Here is a 16,828-nt window from a genome sequence, read left to right as displayed (position 1 = left end):
CCTTGAAAACACTCCAGTTTTTAAATCTTCATTTCATGTTTGAAAATCCTCAAAATAAATTGCCATCTTAATATAAAATGGGACATTTCTTCACTGTTGATGCTTCACAGTTTGTGCTGATTGCTTTCTTCAGTCTCTGTCACTGTAAATATTTCCTTTCTGTAACCTTTCTGAACATTAATTTGCAAATGAGCAGAAAATAAAAGTCTGAACAGTCCCTATTTAATAAGTATAGAGACATGAGCAGATCTCCAGAGGATGTGTGAGTTTAAAGGAATGGTAGTGTTACATTCAGAAGTGGACACTTGCAGCCGCAGGCAAAGGCATGCATTTAGCTTCCCTACAGGGTTTCAGGCTTGGAACTCTGACCTCCAGGGATCTGGTGAGCTGGGAGTGTGGACCAAAATAAGAGTATGTTTGCCTCGCTGACTCACATTCACGTGGCTCTCATCTATCCTGCCTCTGAGTGTACATACTGAGCAATGCATATCGGTTCTGCTGCATTGAGAACATTGGAATGAGAGAACACTGGAAGGTAAATGTCTTTATTTGATAATCATTTTCTAAGCACATTGCAGGTCCCTGCCTGGATTTCAGATGTAAACAAGGCCTGACCCTCAGGGACTGCAGAGACAGTGATTCATCTTTAGGGTGAAAATGTTCCTCTGAGGACTTCTTGCCTGTGCCCAGTTACCCCAGTGCCCAATTCACACTTCCCCAGTCCATTCGGATTTCTGAGTAAATTTGTCCTGAGCATACTTAGTCTGCTGAAAGTCAAGTTTGAATTTGCAAGTCGCACTTGTTTCAGGTGAGGTTTTACAGTCCTACTTGCAAGACCGTGTCTTGTATTTGTGACTCCCTGTCCTTACGTTTGAGAGGGTGGAGTATGAAGGAGGAGATGAAGGCAGGTGGGCTCCCACACTCAGCCCTGGTGGGAGAGCCTGGGATACTGGGAATGAGCAAAGATGCTGGATGGAATGACGGCGGCCGGGGCCCCTCTGTACAGAGGTCCTAACGCACAAGGCTTTGCTGAGGAGGGCGCTTGGCAACAGGAACGTCACTAAATGTTGTTACGTTTAGGAGGAGGCAGGGGTCATGTTAAACTCTCGGGGAGAGTCCAAGAATACTTCCAGTCTTTTGTCTTTCTTACAAGAGCTGCTTGCTAGCAAGAAGATGGACTCACATGGCTGATTTTCACAGTTGGACTTTCAAAGCCTGTCTCTTTGTATATGTTTTGGTGACACACGATGACATGTGTCAGGGATAGGAGGTGAGAAATGGAGGAAACAACTTAGTCTGTAAAAATCTGTAGCTAGCTCACAAGTAACAGATCTTCATAGTTTTTTTGCATTATACTTTGTAGATAATCGTAGATAATTAAGCTATATGGATAGTGGCAGGAGTAATAGGTGTGGTTCATCCCTGACAGGTTTTAAAATAGATATTTACACTGGAGAGTATAAATTAGGCTCAAAGAGTTCTTTCTGAAAGATTCAGATCATTTTTTAAAAATGAAGTAGGCTAGTGAGATCTTTGAGCAAACCTGATAATCTAGAGAATTTGTGAAAGTCTGTGATTTATCATAATCCATCTTGTGTTTTTACTAGAATTTGAAAATTACTCAGAAGTATCTGACTTGCTGGGTATTAATATTTCAGTCCTGGGGATATTTTTCTGACTGAGTTTGTTTGTAGCTGCCTTTCTGGAAAATTTATTAGCAGGCCATTTTTATATTTCCCCTTGATCTCTCATTCTCTTCTGAGGTATTATTGATTTTATTTTCCTGAACACAATTTTATATGGTAATATCTGTGCAGAAGCAATTTGCTATGGTTCAAGGAACTGGATTCATAGGGGCACTTGTCCTACTAATGTGATTATAAAGTCACTAACTTGATCTTAATAACATTTGCCTGTTATCATGTATTAGATGCATGAAAGGAAAACTGTGCTTTCTAGCCCAGGATTGCCTATATGTATGTACCTTAGTTGATCATTCTTTGCGAAATGAATAGCCAGGTGATTTCAAGGGTTTGCACTGCTTGAGACTAGTTAGGATTAAACCCAAGTATTATCACATACGGTTCATGCAGAGAGGAAATTACTTGTTTAGCACACCTTAAACTTTTAAATCATTGATATGAACATTCATATAACATTTTATAAGCTTTATAAGAACATTTTATAAGCTTCCCGCACTGTACTTCATTGGATGCTGTTTTTACTCTGTTGTGGCTGCGGGAGGCAGCATAATACAAAAAGCTTGGAATCTGTAGTCGGAGAGTCACAACTAGAATCTGGCTGTGCATTATTTGCTATCTGTGTACTAGGGCCTCATGAACCAACCATGGTCACTTTCATTTTCCTCATCTCTTTAAGACAGACTGACATAACAGTATCCCTGTTCTGGTTTTTTATTTAAATATTGTAATTGAACTCTCTCACTTGGGGAAAAAAGCAAGTTCATCTTCAAAAAATTTCCCACATTTTCTTAGAGATAGTAGTACTCAGTTGCTCTGTCATGTCTGACTCTTTGCAACACCATGGACTGTAGCCTGCCAGGTTCCTCTGCCCATAAACTTTTCCAGGCTAGAATACTGGAGTGGGGGGCCATTTCCTACTCCAGGGGATCTTCCCAACCCAAGGATCGAACTCACGTCTCTTGTGCCTCAGGTATTGGCAGGCAGATTCTTTACTACCAGTGCCACCTGGGATACCCAGAGATAGTAGTCATATAGAAAGATAACCATGCACACAAAAAAGACATGTACAAGATTGGCAGCAGCTTTATTCATAATATGCCCAAACCAGAAATAACCCAAATGTCCACCAGGAGGAGAATGGATAAGCAAATTGGGGCATATCCATGCAGCGGTCCACAGGGCAAGGAAAAAACAGCTGATCCACACAACAACATGGATGAATCTTGTAGACATTATGTTGAGCAAAAAAAGCTGGACACTAAAGAGGGCATATTGTCTAATTACTTTTACATAAAATCTAAAACTGGCAAAATTCCTTTATGGTGATAGAAATCAGAAGATCAATTGCCTCTGAAAGGACGGTCTTGACTAGAAAGGGGCATGAGGGAAGTTACAGTGGTGATAGAAATGTTCTGTCTTGATTTGGGTGATGATTACAGGGTGTATTTATTTGTCAAAGCTTGTTGAACTGTGCAATTGAACCAAGTGTTTTACTGTATAGAAATTAGTTGACCTTTGAACTGGACGAGTTTGTACTGTGCGGGTCCACTCATAGCAGAGTTTTTTCAGTAGTGAACACTACTGAAAAAAAAAACACTAGTATAAGAGAGTCTGTGGCTGGTTAAATCTGTTGATGTGTAGGAACCACGATATACTCCGAATTTCTACTATGTGAGGGGGTTGGCACCCCTAACCCCCACTTTGTTCAAGGGTCAACTGTCTACTGCTGAGAAAAAAACAACTCATCCATTGATAAGATGTCGACTTTTTAACAACCGGTTTTTGGGGTTCTCAGGATGCAGTGACCATCTGCACTCTGGGAATTGGGACGGCCTTTGGAGAGTCCATTCTAGACAACACTCCACGCCATGCGACCATCGTTACCAGGGAGAGCAGCGAGCTGCTCCGCATCGAGCAGAAGGACTTCAAGGCACTATGGGAGGTAAGCCTCAAGGCAGCTTTGTCAATTAACATGGTTGCAGAAAAGAAAGGGAGTACCACGTGGATAATGGCATTTAGTCAAGCCTTAATGTGTTCTGTTCTCAGCCAGTGGATGGAATTTAATTTTCAAAACTTGTTTTTGAAATGAGTGAGTGGAAAAGGCATTTTGACACAAGACATCCTGCTTTTTTTTTATTTTTTAATTCAGCGCTTGCTCAGTTTTCTGTGGTTTGACATACATGATAATTATTTCTTGAATGACCATAGAGTGCTTTATGTATTTCCTCCCTCCTATTCCACAAATGTATTCTTAACCATGGAACAAAATACTTTGACATTTTCTTTGGCATTTTAAAAATCATCATTGACATGATCCCTGGAAAAGTGGGATGAATGGGGTTAACATCTGCTTCATTTAAATGCTTTTAAAAATGAAGTGCCCTGTAATAAGGTATGGGAAACGAAGAACATAAGGATGGCTGGTTACCTGCCAGCTTAAAATGCACGGGTGTCACGGCAGTGGCTGGATCAGCTAGTCCTGGTGGCTGGTACATTTCCTGCTGCTGACCAGCATCCCTTAGGGTACCACGCTCATTTACAAGGACGGGGAATAAATCATCTTATATGCAGTCATGTCAAATGAAGCACTTAGGCCCTCTCATCTTTTATGCTTTTTCCTTTTCATTTCTTCAAGCTTCTGATTTTTACCTGTGGTTGTTCCCTATCTTTGTCCTGGGCTCAGTATGTCCAAGTGTTAACCCATCGAGCTGGCAGGCTTTACCACTTGTCCCAGTGTGGCTAAGATTTTAAACTTGATCTAAAAAGAATTTTGTGTAATCAAATTGCTTCCTCCAGAGCCAAACAAATGCCAGAGGCATTAAGGGAGCAAACCTGCAGGTGAATGAGTGATGCTTTGCCTTGAAAGTCCTGCAAGCCTTGGAAGGCCCCGGTGGTGAAACTTGTTACTTTTATTCTTGGCAGTAGTGAATAAATTGCAGGGTTACTTGTTTGAAATATTCCTCTTAGAAAATATTAAAGAGCTCCAACTGCTCTGTAAAGTTCAGAGACAAAAGCGAGTTTTAGGAAGGCAAAGCCAAAGTAGGTTTGCATGAGGTTTGTGCGGAGAGGTTTTCTGTCAATTAAAAGGGCCCAGGCTTGAGGCAAATAAGCTGCTTTTTGGATCTTTAAAAGGTAAACCAAAAAGTCTTTTCCAAAAGAAAATTTGGAAGACTGGTTTAAGAACAAAAAATGACTCCTACTTGTGGTGTGTGTCATTATAACTGCTTTCGTCTGTGATGACTTATTCAAGTTGTTGGTCGAGGATGGTTAGCGAGCAATAATTAAAAGTTTATTTTAATTAGGAGGCTCCAGTGCTGTGAAAAGTTCCTGAGAAGTTGCTACCTGTGAACATTCTACAAAATTTATTTAAAACATTTTCAAACATACAGGAAATCAAAAAGGATAATACAGTGAGAGACTGCACTCTCACTTAGTTCAGCAGTTGTTAACATATAGCCATAGTTGCTTCATCTTTTTTTGCTGAGCCACTTTAATGTAAGTGTCAGGCATCATGATATTTCATCCTAAACATCAGCATGTATCTCCAGACAATCAGAATATCCTGCTGCATACCCATAAGACCGTTATTTCACCTACAAAACTAAAGATAATATCCTAATCTGATACCCAGCTGAAATTTCCCCATAAATATCCATAAATTTATTCCATGAGTATTTTTATATCTGTTTTATTTCAAACTAGGCTCAAATAAAGAACCATGCATTACATTTGATTCTTATATCTAAGTCAGTCTCCCTCCTCCTCACTGCTTCCCTCTGTCTCTCTCTATGGCACTGACTTGTTAAAAAGGCCAGATTAGTTTCCTCCAAATTCAAGGTGTGTCTGATTGTTTTCTCATGGTATCTTTTTTGTACCCCTGCCCCAGGGTTTCTAGTGCTGAGGGTTTGATTAGGTCAAGTCAAACAGTTTCGGCAAGGAGAACCCAAAGGTGATGCTGGATACATTAGGGTGCTCCTAATGTCTGGATGCCTCACTGTTAGTGATGTGTTGATTTGACTCATTTGATCCCTTGGTTGGATTGTATTTGAGTATATTTTAGGATGGGCTGTTTTTCACAGAGATTTCCCTTAGAGAAAGATTGTTAAATGGGGGTATTGATGTAGAAGGTGGTCCTTAGTATCCCAAACCTTGCCACGTGATTTTGTAATGCAGTGCGTCCAGCCCCTCACCTGTAACCTCAGAGCATGATTCTGGTCTCCCCTGTCAGTGAGCTGAAAAGGATGGAGGGAGGATTTAGTCCGACCTTTTATTTTACAGGTCAGGATTTGGAACCTCATAGTGAGCAAGAAGTTAATGAGACACTTTACTTACCTGTTCATGCAACCAAGTGCAAATTACAAATTAGGTGCTTCTCCAGCATTTTAACTGACTGAAGGGAGAGTGCAGGGAACTCCATTATCTAGCTGCTTGTGTGAATCAGAACTTTATTAATGGGCACACTTGTGCATTTACAGTGCGTGATCATCCTAAGAAATTGTGAAATTCTAAATTACCTTCTGAGTAATAAAGATCAACTTCTGTTTATTCTACTGTTCACTTATTCAGCAAACGCTTAATGAGGATCTCCTGTGTGTCAGGTCTGGCAAGAGCAGTGAACAAGATTGACAGAACTGCTGCCTGCTGGGCCAGGGCTTCTGTTCTACTTGGAGGAGACAGAAAATAAACTAGCAAGTCAATAACATTATTTCAGAGTATAATATATCATTATCACTAAGTAAAATCTATTTCTATTATTTGAATTTGGGTGATCTATTGATGGCATATGTAACACTAATCTGCTAGTGAAATATTGGATAACCAGAACACCTTTTCCTTGATTATGTCAGATAACAGCGTTGGTAATTCAGCCATTCATTACACTGGTACATAGTATCTGTAAGCAACATTAAAACTGAAGCTCATAGTGCCAGCTGAAGTCTGAGTTAGATCTGATAGCCAAATATCAAAAGTGAGGGAGGACATAGCTTCAGGATTCAGGGAGAAGCCTCACTGAACCGTGAAATGGCAGGAAGAAGGCAGTAGAATGGTCAGCTGGACACTGCTTCTCCTGTCAGCGTGGCAAGAAGCTCACTGTTAGGCTCTAGTTCGCACACAGTAAAAATTAGGTTGTCTGAATCATGGGTCTAAATTCACGTGTTCATCTCATCTGCTTGCTCACTTCTGAGGAGTGGCATAGTGGGTCCATTGTGTGGCAAGCAGTCTCAGAGACTACCCTCCTTGTTTATGACTTTGACATCGCTTAAAGCAGTGATGGTTGGATGGTATCACTGACTCAATGGACATGAGTTTGAGCAAACTCTGGGAGATGGTGCTGCTGCTGCTGCTAAGTCGCTTCAGTCGTGTCCGACTCTGTGCGACCCCATAGACGGCAGCCCACCAGGGTCCGCCGTCCCTGGGATTCTTCAGGCAAGAACACTGGAGTGGGTTGCCATTTCCTTCTCCAATGCATGAAAGTGAAAAGTGAAAGTGAAGTCACTCAGTTGTGTCCAACTCTTAGCGACCCCATGGTCTGCAGCCCACCAGGCTCCTCCGTCCATGGGATTTTCCAGGCAAGAGTACTGGAGTGGGGTGCCATTGCCTTCTCGGGAGATGGTGAGGGACAGGGAAACCTGGCGTGTTGCAGTCCTTGGGATCGCAAAGAGACATGACTGAGAGACTGAACAAGGTAATTGATGAGGACCAGGAGTCTGAGGTACTTCTAACTAGGAAATTATGGTGTCTAATCACTAACGGGTAGCCCAGTCTAAAGAAGCTCTTTAATAGGCTGAGTGAATTATCTGTTTTAAATCTTACACTTGGGACTTTAATGGCAACAGAGAGCTTGGTAATCCTGCTTCTTTTCCTAATCAGAGGCGAGTGTTCTTAGTTCTCAGCAAATGCACACTCAGAGACCTACATGTGAGATACTGAAATTCTATTTAATTTCATCAAATACTCTTGCTTTATATTGTCATTAATGTTGTAGGTCAAACTGACAGCACCCAGAGTATTTTTAAAAATTATTGTCACATTTTCAGAACAAACTTATGGTTGCCAGGCAGTGGGGAGAATGTTATAGAGGAGCAATAGTTAGGGAGTTTGGGATGGATGTGTACACACTGCTGTTTTTAAAATGGATAATCAACAGGGTCCTACTGTGCAGCACATGGAACTCTGCTCAATGTTATATGGCAGCCTGGATGGGGGGGCAGTTTGTGGGAGAATGGATACATATATATGTATGGCTGAGTCCCTTCGCTGTTCACCAGAAACTATCACAACATTGTTAATCGTCTACACCCCAACACAAAATAAAAGGTTTAAAAAAATTTAAAAATCAGAAAATTCACATCCAAAAATTGTCATAAATGTGACAAGAGCATTATTTCAGTCATCTGTCAGTTCAGTTCAGTTCAGTCACAGAGTTGTGTTCAACTCTTTGCGACCCCTTGATCTGCAACACGCCAGGCTTCCCTGTCCATCATCATCTCCCTGTCAATCATCTATACAAATATATAAAATCAAAAAGATATTCCCCAAGATATAACTGAGGTAGCAGCCTGATGCTTTTTTTGTACCCTATATCTTTCCTAATAGCTACTTTCCTAATGAAATCTTTAAATCTTTCAATCTTCCCTAATGAAAGCTACTTTCTTTCCTCTTTCCTTTCCATGTTTCAGTTGCCAATTTATGGTCCTATCTGAGGGCGCTAGGTTGCTCCATCTCAAAGTCAGGTCATATTTTCTTAGCTTAAGTGAATTACAGTAGCTTTATTCAGAGTTGATCAATGATATGGCTCACTTTTTTCATGCTTCTTTGATATTAGAACTTAATACAAGTATTAACTAGGTTATAAAACATTTCATTTTTTAATAGCATCCCGGGGGGGAGAGAATAAAAGTGAAAGGAGAAAGTTATGTTTTTGGATTTCAGAAGAAAATTTAAAAGTCGAAGTACCGTTTTTTAGTTCTTGAGAATTGTAATTTAAACTCTGACTCTAGAGGCATTGTATATCCTCAGTAAGGAAGTTAAATGGCAAAGCAGTGTAAGTGTTGGTTTGGGAGTTCTAAGCCATTAATAATACTTGATCCAAGATTATGAGTATTTATGACTGCTGGTGGCTCTTGAAATAAATAAATACCAATTAACTGTCCAATTCCATGAATTTCTTCTGAGCACATACAGTCTAAGGTTGTCAGTGGTTAGACCAATAACAAAGGGTTTTTTGGGTTTTCTTCCTGACTTTCTGTCTGATGTTTGGATGAAGATGCTTTCAGGTTTACAGCGCATTATGACATCTTTACATGGAGTATTCCAAATACATGGACTTGAATGAGGATATGAGTCCAGTGTGTTCCGAGAACACACTGATCGGGGAGTCACTCTCCATCAGACTCGTAAAAGACGCCACTGAGAGGTACTTGTACTAGTGATCTATCACCTGTGTTCCAATTGCATGAACCTCATTCTGGCCAAAAACTCTCCTTCGTTGTAAGCCATGTTTGAACATGTTCAGAGTAATACATACTAGTGAATAAATTATTTGAAATTTAAAGACAGCAATGAACCAAAGCCTTTAAAAATAAAGCAGTATTTTAAATTTGTAGTCTGAGCCGTGCCACAGTAAAAGTGGCTTTTGGGCTGTAGCAGTTACCCAGAAGCTCTTGTGATTTTATTCTAACCAAGACCTACAATATCACAGAGAACTGTTGCTCACATGCAGTGATTGATCCAGTAGAGTTTATTCCCCATACATGTCTGTGGCCTTAGTGTATATTGTTGGCTGATGATTTTTTATGCTTTCTGAGATATAAAATGGAATGGTAAAAACGAGAGATACATGCATGTTTCTTAGGAGAAGAATACAGTTTGTAAACAAGAATATTTCTAAGAGTAATGAATATTGCCAAAGAAATATTTCTACGTCTATCTCTATTTCCTAATTTTCAGTGTTTTATTTCTCGATTCTACCAGATATATTGGCAGTTGTTGGACTGAAAAGCTTTTTAGCCATTTCTGTTTACTGCCTCTTTTGGACTATGCAGAGAAAAAAGCCCTTTTCCATTAGTAATCTTTCAAGCCACTATGAGAATAGGAATTATGGAAATAACAGCAGCTTAGTCTTTGCTGATGCACTTTAAAAACCATATTGGAATAATATACCTCTCAGAGGCATCTGCTCCAGCTTGAATAGATTTGATGTTCCTATCTGTCTTGGGCTGTCAGAAAAATTAAAGCCCAATACTTAAAACATAGTTATCTTAGAACATAAAAATCTCAGAAGCCCTTTGTGTGGGTTTTAATACTTTATTTAGCATGCAAAAAAATTCAGGTTGTTTTACTTTTGCATTAATGGTAGCCTTTCAAGGTAGACTGATATTTCAAATAAATGCATAGATGTTGAACTCTGGGTATAGCTGTTGAATTCTGTGACCCACCCTCAGGTAGGCCGCCCCTGGCCTGCCTGTTAATATGCAGGGTCTCCCCCACCCCCAGCTGAGGATTAACCAGAGCCTAAAAGCCAAGTGACCTGCTTTCTCCCAAGTCAGAGGCCTGTACTGACTTTTTGGCAACTTTGGAGCTTGTACTGTAGGGTTACTTCCCAGGCCAGAAATTTGCATCAAAGGACTAAGAAAAATACATCCAAAAATAAACATGAAAGCCGAGACTTCGTGCCAGGAACTCCAGCCACACACATCCTGTTGGCTGTTTCTCCCGCCTCTCTGCTCACAGTTCTGCTGCTTTTAAACTGAGCGGAAGCCTGCTCGGCTGACTAGGACTTCATGTCTGCCCTAGGCTCTCACTCCTCTGTCCGCCAGCCTTTCCACGGGGTGGCAGAATGATTCAGATCCAGAGAGGAAGGGAGTGAAGTTACTAGGAGGTAACCAAAGTTAAAAAGATCTATATACACATAGGCAGTCAGAGGCAATCAGAAAAGACTTCCTGAGCTTTCCTAGAGAGGCACCAGCCCCAGTTCTCTCTCGGGACCAAGATCCTCTTAAAAGTAACAGATCCTAGCAGGAAATTATCGGCGATGAAGGTGCATTTTGCTGTCCAGATAAAGGACAGCTCTTCACTGGATGTCTGAGAACACTGAGAAAAAGGAAAAGAAGGACGCATGCCCTGCAAGGTCAGGATGGATTCTTATCTGTTCTTTAGTGGGGAAATAATTACATGTCACAGCTTGCAGTTTGGTTTTATACTCTAAAACATCTCTGGCTTTTCTAATGAAGTTTCACCAGACCTAAATATGTACCATGGCACTGACATAATTTGATATCATCTTTATTTGTGGGGAGAGAGTGGTAGGGGGGAGTAGTGACTCGCTTTTCTGATGGTGAAGGATTTGTTTATTTAGCCGGATGATCTTAAATGTTTCTAGAAGATAAAGATATTTGTTCTTAATTAAGCAGAGTTACATTTATTGCATTAATATTAAATACATGTATTTAGTGAATGACATCTATTAAAAATGAATTTGGGGCAAGGAAACAGATTGAGAGTGATGGTATTTCACCCTCTGAATGCCTGCAGCTCTCAGACTATATGAAGTCCTTAGTGTTTATGGGAAACTCTGCTACATTATTGATGACTTGCAGTCCCACCAGCTCTGAAAGCTGTGATCTCACTGTTTCTCAGATGATGACCAGGGGGTCTAAACAGATCAAGGCTTGGCTGGCAGGTGCCAGAAATGCCCAGATGTTGCTGGTAGGGCTGTTGGCAGGGTGCCATAAGCAGTGTCATTCCTTCTTAGCTGGTGATCCTTTGGCTGTTCATTTCGGGAGTGTGCAATGGACATTCGTGTCTTCTAGGAGTTGCTGTTGGTAGAGGCTTTGAAATCCTTCCTCTGATTGTGCCTGTGCCAGCATGCCTTTGACAACTCCCCCACCCTCTCCCTACACTTTAACCCAGCGGTACCCCTCTTCTCTCTCTCAGCTCACCTGTCAGGCTGCATACTTGCTAAAGAGCTGCTCAGCTCAATGTTAATTGATGCCTCTTGGGAAATTTCATCTGTAGAAGCTCCTGTCATACTTAGCAAGCAGACTTAGCTCCCACCGTGGGGAAATGCAAAATGCACCGTATCTGTCTTTCTGGTTTAGGATCTAGCATAGAAGGCAGACAAACATAAACACAAATCACCCTGATACCAAACTGAAAGGTACTACAGGAAAGATACAGGGTTCTGAAGAGTATATGGGGGCAGACGGGGAGAGATTCATTTCCATGCAGGCTATCATTTCATCCAAAGACAAAGAGATCTGGTGAATTCTTGTGTGGCTAACAAGGCCGTTTTTCAGCTTCCCTGAAGGACTGGGGGCAGTTAACCAAATTATAGTGTTTGAGGCAGCCTTGTCCCAAGGGACTGACCACACAGAAGAGGCTGGGCTTCCTCACTTGTGTGGTGCTGGCCTGCCTTCTCCTGTCCTGGACCGCTCGCGCCAGCTGGTTTAGGGGTCTGCCTGCCCTCTTGAGGGTGTCATGTGTTTTATTTCCAAATGCCTGGCTTTGTGTTTTGCTTGTTGTTCAGTTATCACTGGAGAAATCTGTTCTGAAGTTTAATGGGTCCCCCAGGCAAAGGCAGCGTGAGTTGGGAGAACTTTTAAGAACTTGAGACTTTCAGAAGGAACTCGTGGTGTGGGCTGGGGATATTGTTAAGCTCTTTATGTGTCAGGAGCCCTGTGGTCATGGGACTTTCCTACTCTCCTCAGGCCGAATTCCACTCTTGTGTAGTCTGCAGGCCCCTGTGGAGAGGTTAGGGCCCAGTCACCAGGGCAGGGTGTCTGACACCGAGGAAGGAGCAGCAGGAAATCCTGCCCCAAAGTCGGCAGCTCTGAATTCCTGCAGTCTTGCTTTGGTTGATCTCACTGACCTCAGTGTTTTGAGCTGTCTAGCTCAAACCAATAAATACAAGACAGACCTTCTGAAGGTCTTGATGTGGTCGAATGTTCTGGCCTAAAATTCCGAACTATTCCTGGTTTCACCCAAGTTTGCTGAATGCCTTTTTGGAAAGCTTCCTGGGCCACCTATTTGTAAGATAAATGTACCTTTACTGAAATCCTGCCTTGCTGACAGCAGTGGTCCAAGTTAATGTTGAATGTTAGGTGCCTTATAAGTTGAACAATTTAATGCCTTCCACTCGTCTTTTGGTTTGCAAATTCAAGGTGGCACAGCCATAGATTATGTGAATGGAAAGGATAACGTATAGGCAGCAGTTGATATAGTATCAGAATATGTGAATTGGAAAGCAAGAACTTTTTGGTTTCTTTCATCATTTATAATTATAATTCATAAAACTAGTTCCATGTTAGAATTTTCTGGGAGTTGTTAGAAAATTCCCATGATGGGCCATCTCTAGACCAATGAAACTAGGACCTCTAGATGGTAGGGGCTAGGCATCAGAGCTCCTTAAAACTCCCCAGCTGGATCTACCGAGAACCCCTGTCTTTCAGCACCGGGCTCAGATATCCACTCTGCAGCTCTGCACTCGCTGCTCCTGTGTGGCCCTGGCTGGCATCTTTGCCCTGTGCTAAGGCTCTACTACTGAATGATATGTTGGTTCCTTACTAGTCTGTGTTAACTTTTCCAAGTGCTGTTATTCCTTCCCTTATGCAGACATTCTGCTTCCAAATTGAGGTTTCTGCCAGATTTAAGTGATAATGGCCATCAGAACTTTAGAGACCGAGTGAGTGGCATTTGTTTGAGGCTGTATAGATGTTACCTATATGGTCTGGTTATTAAAAGTGCAAGAATAAGGTGCAAAATCACCACCAAATTCCAATCCTACAAGCACACATTCTCTTAGTTGTCAGAATAATGATATCTTCATATACCACATAGCTCCTGGAAAATTTCACTGTGATCTTGTAAGAGATAAGAGTAAAAAAGGCAAATTGTATCTTAGTGTTATTATGAAAAGAGTTTTGAACGCATGAACCCCTAGATCCCTGATCTGTCCCTGGACTATACATTGAGAATCACTTAAGATAAATTCCCAGAAAAAGAAATACTAGTTGAAGGGTATGAAAACTTTTATGGCTCTTGATAAATATGATCACATTTATTTTCAGTGGTTTTTATTCTGCCACCAAGAGTATTTGAGCATTCCTGTTACATCCAGCCTTGGTCAGGATGACCATTTTATATATGTTTTTTTATATATGTGCACACACACACACACACACACACACACACACACACACACACACACACAGCTCAGCTGGTAAGGAATCTGCCTGCAATGCAGGAGACCCCAGTTCGATTCCTGGGTCAGGAAGATCCCCTGGAGAAGGGATAGGCTACCCACTCTGGTATTCTTGGGTTTCCCTGGTGGCTCAAATGGTAAAGAATCCACCTACAATGCAGGAAACCTGAGTTCGATCCCTGGGTTGGGAAGATCCCTTGAGGAGGGCATGGCAACCCACTCCCATATTCTTGCCTGGAGAATCCTCATGGACAGAGGAATGTGCTGGGCTACAGTCCGTGGCATCTCAGAGTCAGACACAACTGAGCGACTCAGCACAGGACATGTGTATTTTTATCATATTGTTATTGTGTTTGATTACTGCTGAGATGGTGGAGATTTTCTTCAGTATTTCTTTACTGATTATACATACACCCTCTTTCAGGACATGTTACTCAGACATAGATTGGCATTTCTTTATCCATTTATGTGAATGCTGTATTTGATCAAGACATTAACCTTTTCTGGTAATTCCTGCAAATATGTTTTCTTGGCCTGTTTTCATTTTTCATAATATTTAATGTACATAACTTCTAAATCCATTATATCTACCACAATTTTCCATAAATTCCAAAGGTTTTATCATAGGAGATGGAATATTAAGCAAGAGGACCATTAGTAATTGAAAATTAATAAAGTAAAATCCTTACATGAATTCCTAATAATAATTGCACTACCTGGTGAGTCCTGGTATTGTTAATAATTTTTTGGAGATGTTTTAGCACAGTTGGGAATTAATCTCCTTCAGATTCTCTTTCTTGCTTTCTGCTTTTGCTTTTGCTTTATATTTTGTTATTCCTCATCCTGGCCTCTTTTACATACTTCTTTTAGGTCTGAAATGTCAAGCTTATCTCTTTCCTCTTTCAACTTTTTATTTAAACTTTCAAACATTCAGAAAAATTGAGAGTTGACTGGGTCATGATGAATGTCCTGGCCTTGCTTCCACCAGTTCTGTGTCTTCAGGAGTGTCACCATCTTCCTAAACCTCCTTCATAAAAAAAAAAAAAAAAATGGTGAGGAAGACAATAATCCTATCATAAATGGTTGGGAGGAAGAAATGATGTGATGTAATCTATCTCTTAGCTCCAAAGAAGCATCCAGTAAATGGCCTGGGAAGCAGTGAGGGATGAGCACACAGATGGAGCAGGAGTTCAGACATGCGGGCCTGCTCAGTCACGTGGTGCTCCTCTCACTGCTGCCTGGGGAGAGGTTCAAACTATTTACCTTGGCATTTGAAGTTCTCTAAACTTGAAGGATGAGAATTCATCCTTTTCCAGCCATATTGCCTCTACTAATTTATACATATTCATATCAGCCTAAATCATGCCAGCAAGCATTAGTTGTGCATCCACTGAATGCCAGGGGCTGCACTAAGCACTGGGACAAAGATCTGAACAGGCTGTGGCCCTCAAGGAGCTTGCAGTCTAATGAAGGGAAATATATGAAAATAAATCTTACAATATGAATAGACACGAGCTCCAGCAGAGGCTCCTGCAGGGGCTGGAGGTGGGAGGAGAACAGAGTATCTGCCAGGGACAGTTGGAGAGCTGCCAGACAAAACCTCCTCTGTGAGCTGTCATCATGAGGCTGATACCAGTGTGACTGCCAGAAAGATGCTGCTGGACACAGGCAAAGGATCCAGGTGCCACAGATGAAACACACCTGTGTTCTGATGGGACACAAGTTGGTCATAGCAGGTCTGTCAGTGAGAAGGCAAGCTTCTCTCATCCTCAAGTTCTTCATGGAGACAAGAGCCTGTCAGAACCTCCTGGCCTTTCCTGAGAACAGAACAGGGTTGTTTTCTTTTTTTCTTTTCATTTAAGTATCGTTGATTTACAATGATTCATTGATTTCTGCTGTACAGCAAAGTGAGTTAGTTATACATATATATGTATTGTTTTTCATATTTTTGCATTATGGTTTATTATAGAATATTGAATATAGTTCTCTGTGCTATGCAGTAGGACTGCATTGTTTATCCATTTCTATATATAATAGTTTGCATGTACTAATCTCAAACTGCCAATTAATCTCTCCCCAACTCTTCCTCCTGTTGACAGCCACAAGTCTGTTCTATACCTGTGAGCCTGTTTCCTAGACAAATTCATTTGTGCCATATTTTAGATTCCACATATAAGTGATATCATATGGTATTTGTCTTTCTCTTTCCGATTTACTTCATGTAGTATAATAATCTCTGGGTCCATCCTTGTTGCTGCAAATGGCATTTCATTCTTTTTTGTGGCTAAGTGATATTCTTTATCCATTCCTCTGTTGATGGACATTTAGATTGCTTCCACGTTCTGGCTATTTTAAATAGTGCTGCAGTGAACATTGGGGTACATGTATCTTTTCCAGTTGTGGTTTTCTCCAGGAACATGCCAACGAATCGGATTGCTAGGTCATATGGTAGTTCTGTTTTTAGTTTTTTGGAAACTCCATGCTGTTCTCCATAGTGGCTGTATAGCAATTTACAATCCCATCAACAGTGTCAGAGTCTTCCCTTTTCTTCTCTCCATTTATTGTTTGTAGATCTTTTGATGGCCGTTCTGATGGATGTGGTACCTCATTAGAGTTTTGATTTTCATTTCTCTAATTACTGATGTTGAGCATCATTTCATGTGATTTTTGGCCCTGTGTATGTCTTCTTTGGAGAAACGTCTATGTAGATCTCCTGCCCATTTTTTTATTGGGTTTTTTTTTCCTTTGATATTAAGCTGCATGAGCTGTATATTTTGGAGAGTAATGCCTTGTCAGTTGCTTCATTTACAAATATTTTCTCTTATTCTGATGGTCAGGCAATGATACTTTTAAAAATTAGCTAAAGCATAGCCCATCATGTAAAGTAAAAAGACTATCTTATTTTTTTATTTTAGAGAAATTT

The 16,828-nt window shown here is 40.9% G+C and overlaps 1 protein-coding gene across 15 annotated transcripts in view; it reads left to right on the top strand.

Moving 5' to 3' along the window:
• Positions 1–16,828, top strand: part of RAPGEF4 (Rap guanine nucleotide exchange factor 4) — a 318,142-nt gene that overhangs the window by 73,172 nt on the left and 228,142 nt on the right. For 12 of the 15 annotated variants that reach the window (XM_081584651.1, XM_081584649.1, XM_081584653.1 and 9 more), the window contains one exon: positions 3,499–3,645. In XM_081584651.1, coding sequence (XP_081440777.1) covers positions 3,499–3,645 — 147 coding nt within the window. Of the gene's footprint in view, positions 1–3,498; positions 3,646–10,474; positions 10,834–16,828 lie in introns of those variants that run through there. The other 3 variants (XM_081584654.1, XM_081584670.1, XM_081584666.1) reach the window with 1 other exon arrangement.

Source organism: Giraffa tippelskirchi, chromosome 3, assembly GCF_054371585.1.
Source record: "Giraffa tippelskirchi isolate mGirTip1 chromosome 3, T2T-mGirTip1v1.2.pri, whole genome shotgun sequence".
NCBI lineage: Eukaryota > Metazoa > Chordata > Mammalia > Artiodactyla > Giraffidae > Giraffa > Giraffa tippelskirchi.
The sequence above is the reverse complement of the archived record's forward strand: the minus strand, read 5'-3'. Positions and strand labels throughout refer to the sequence as shown.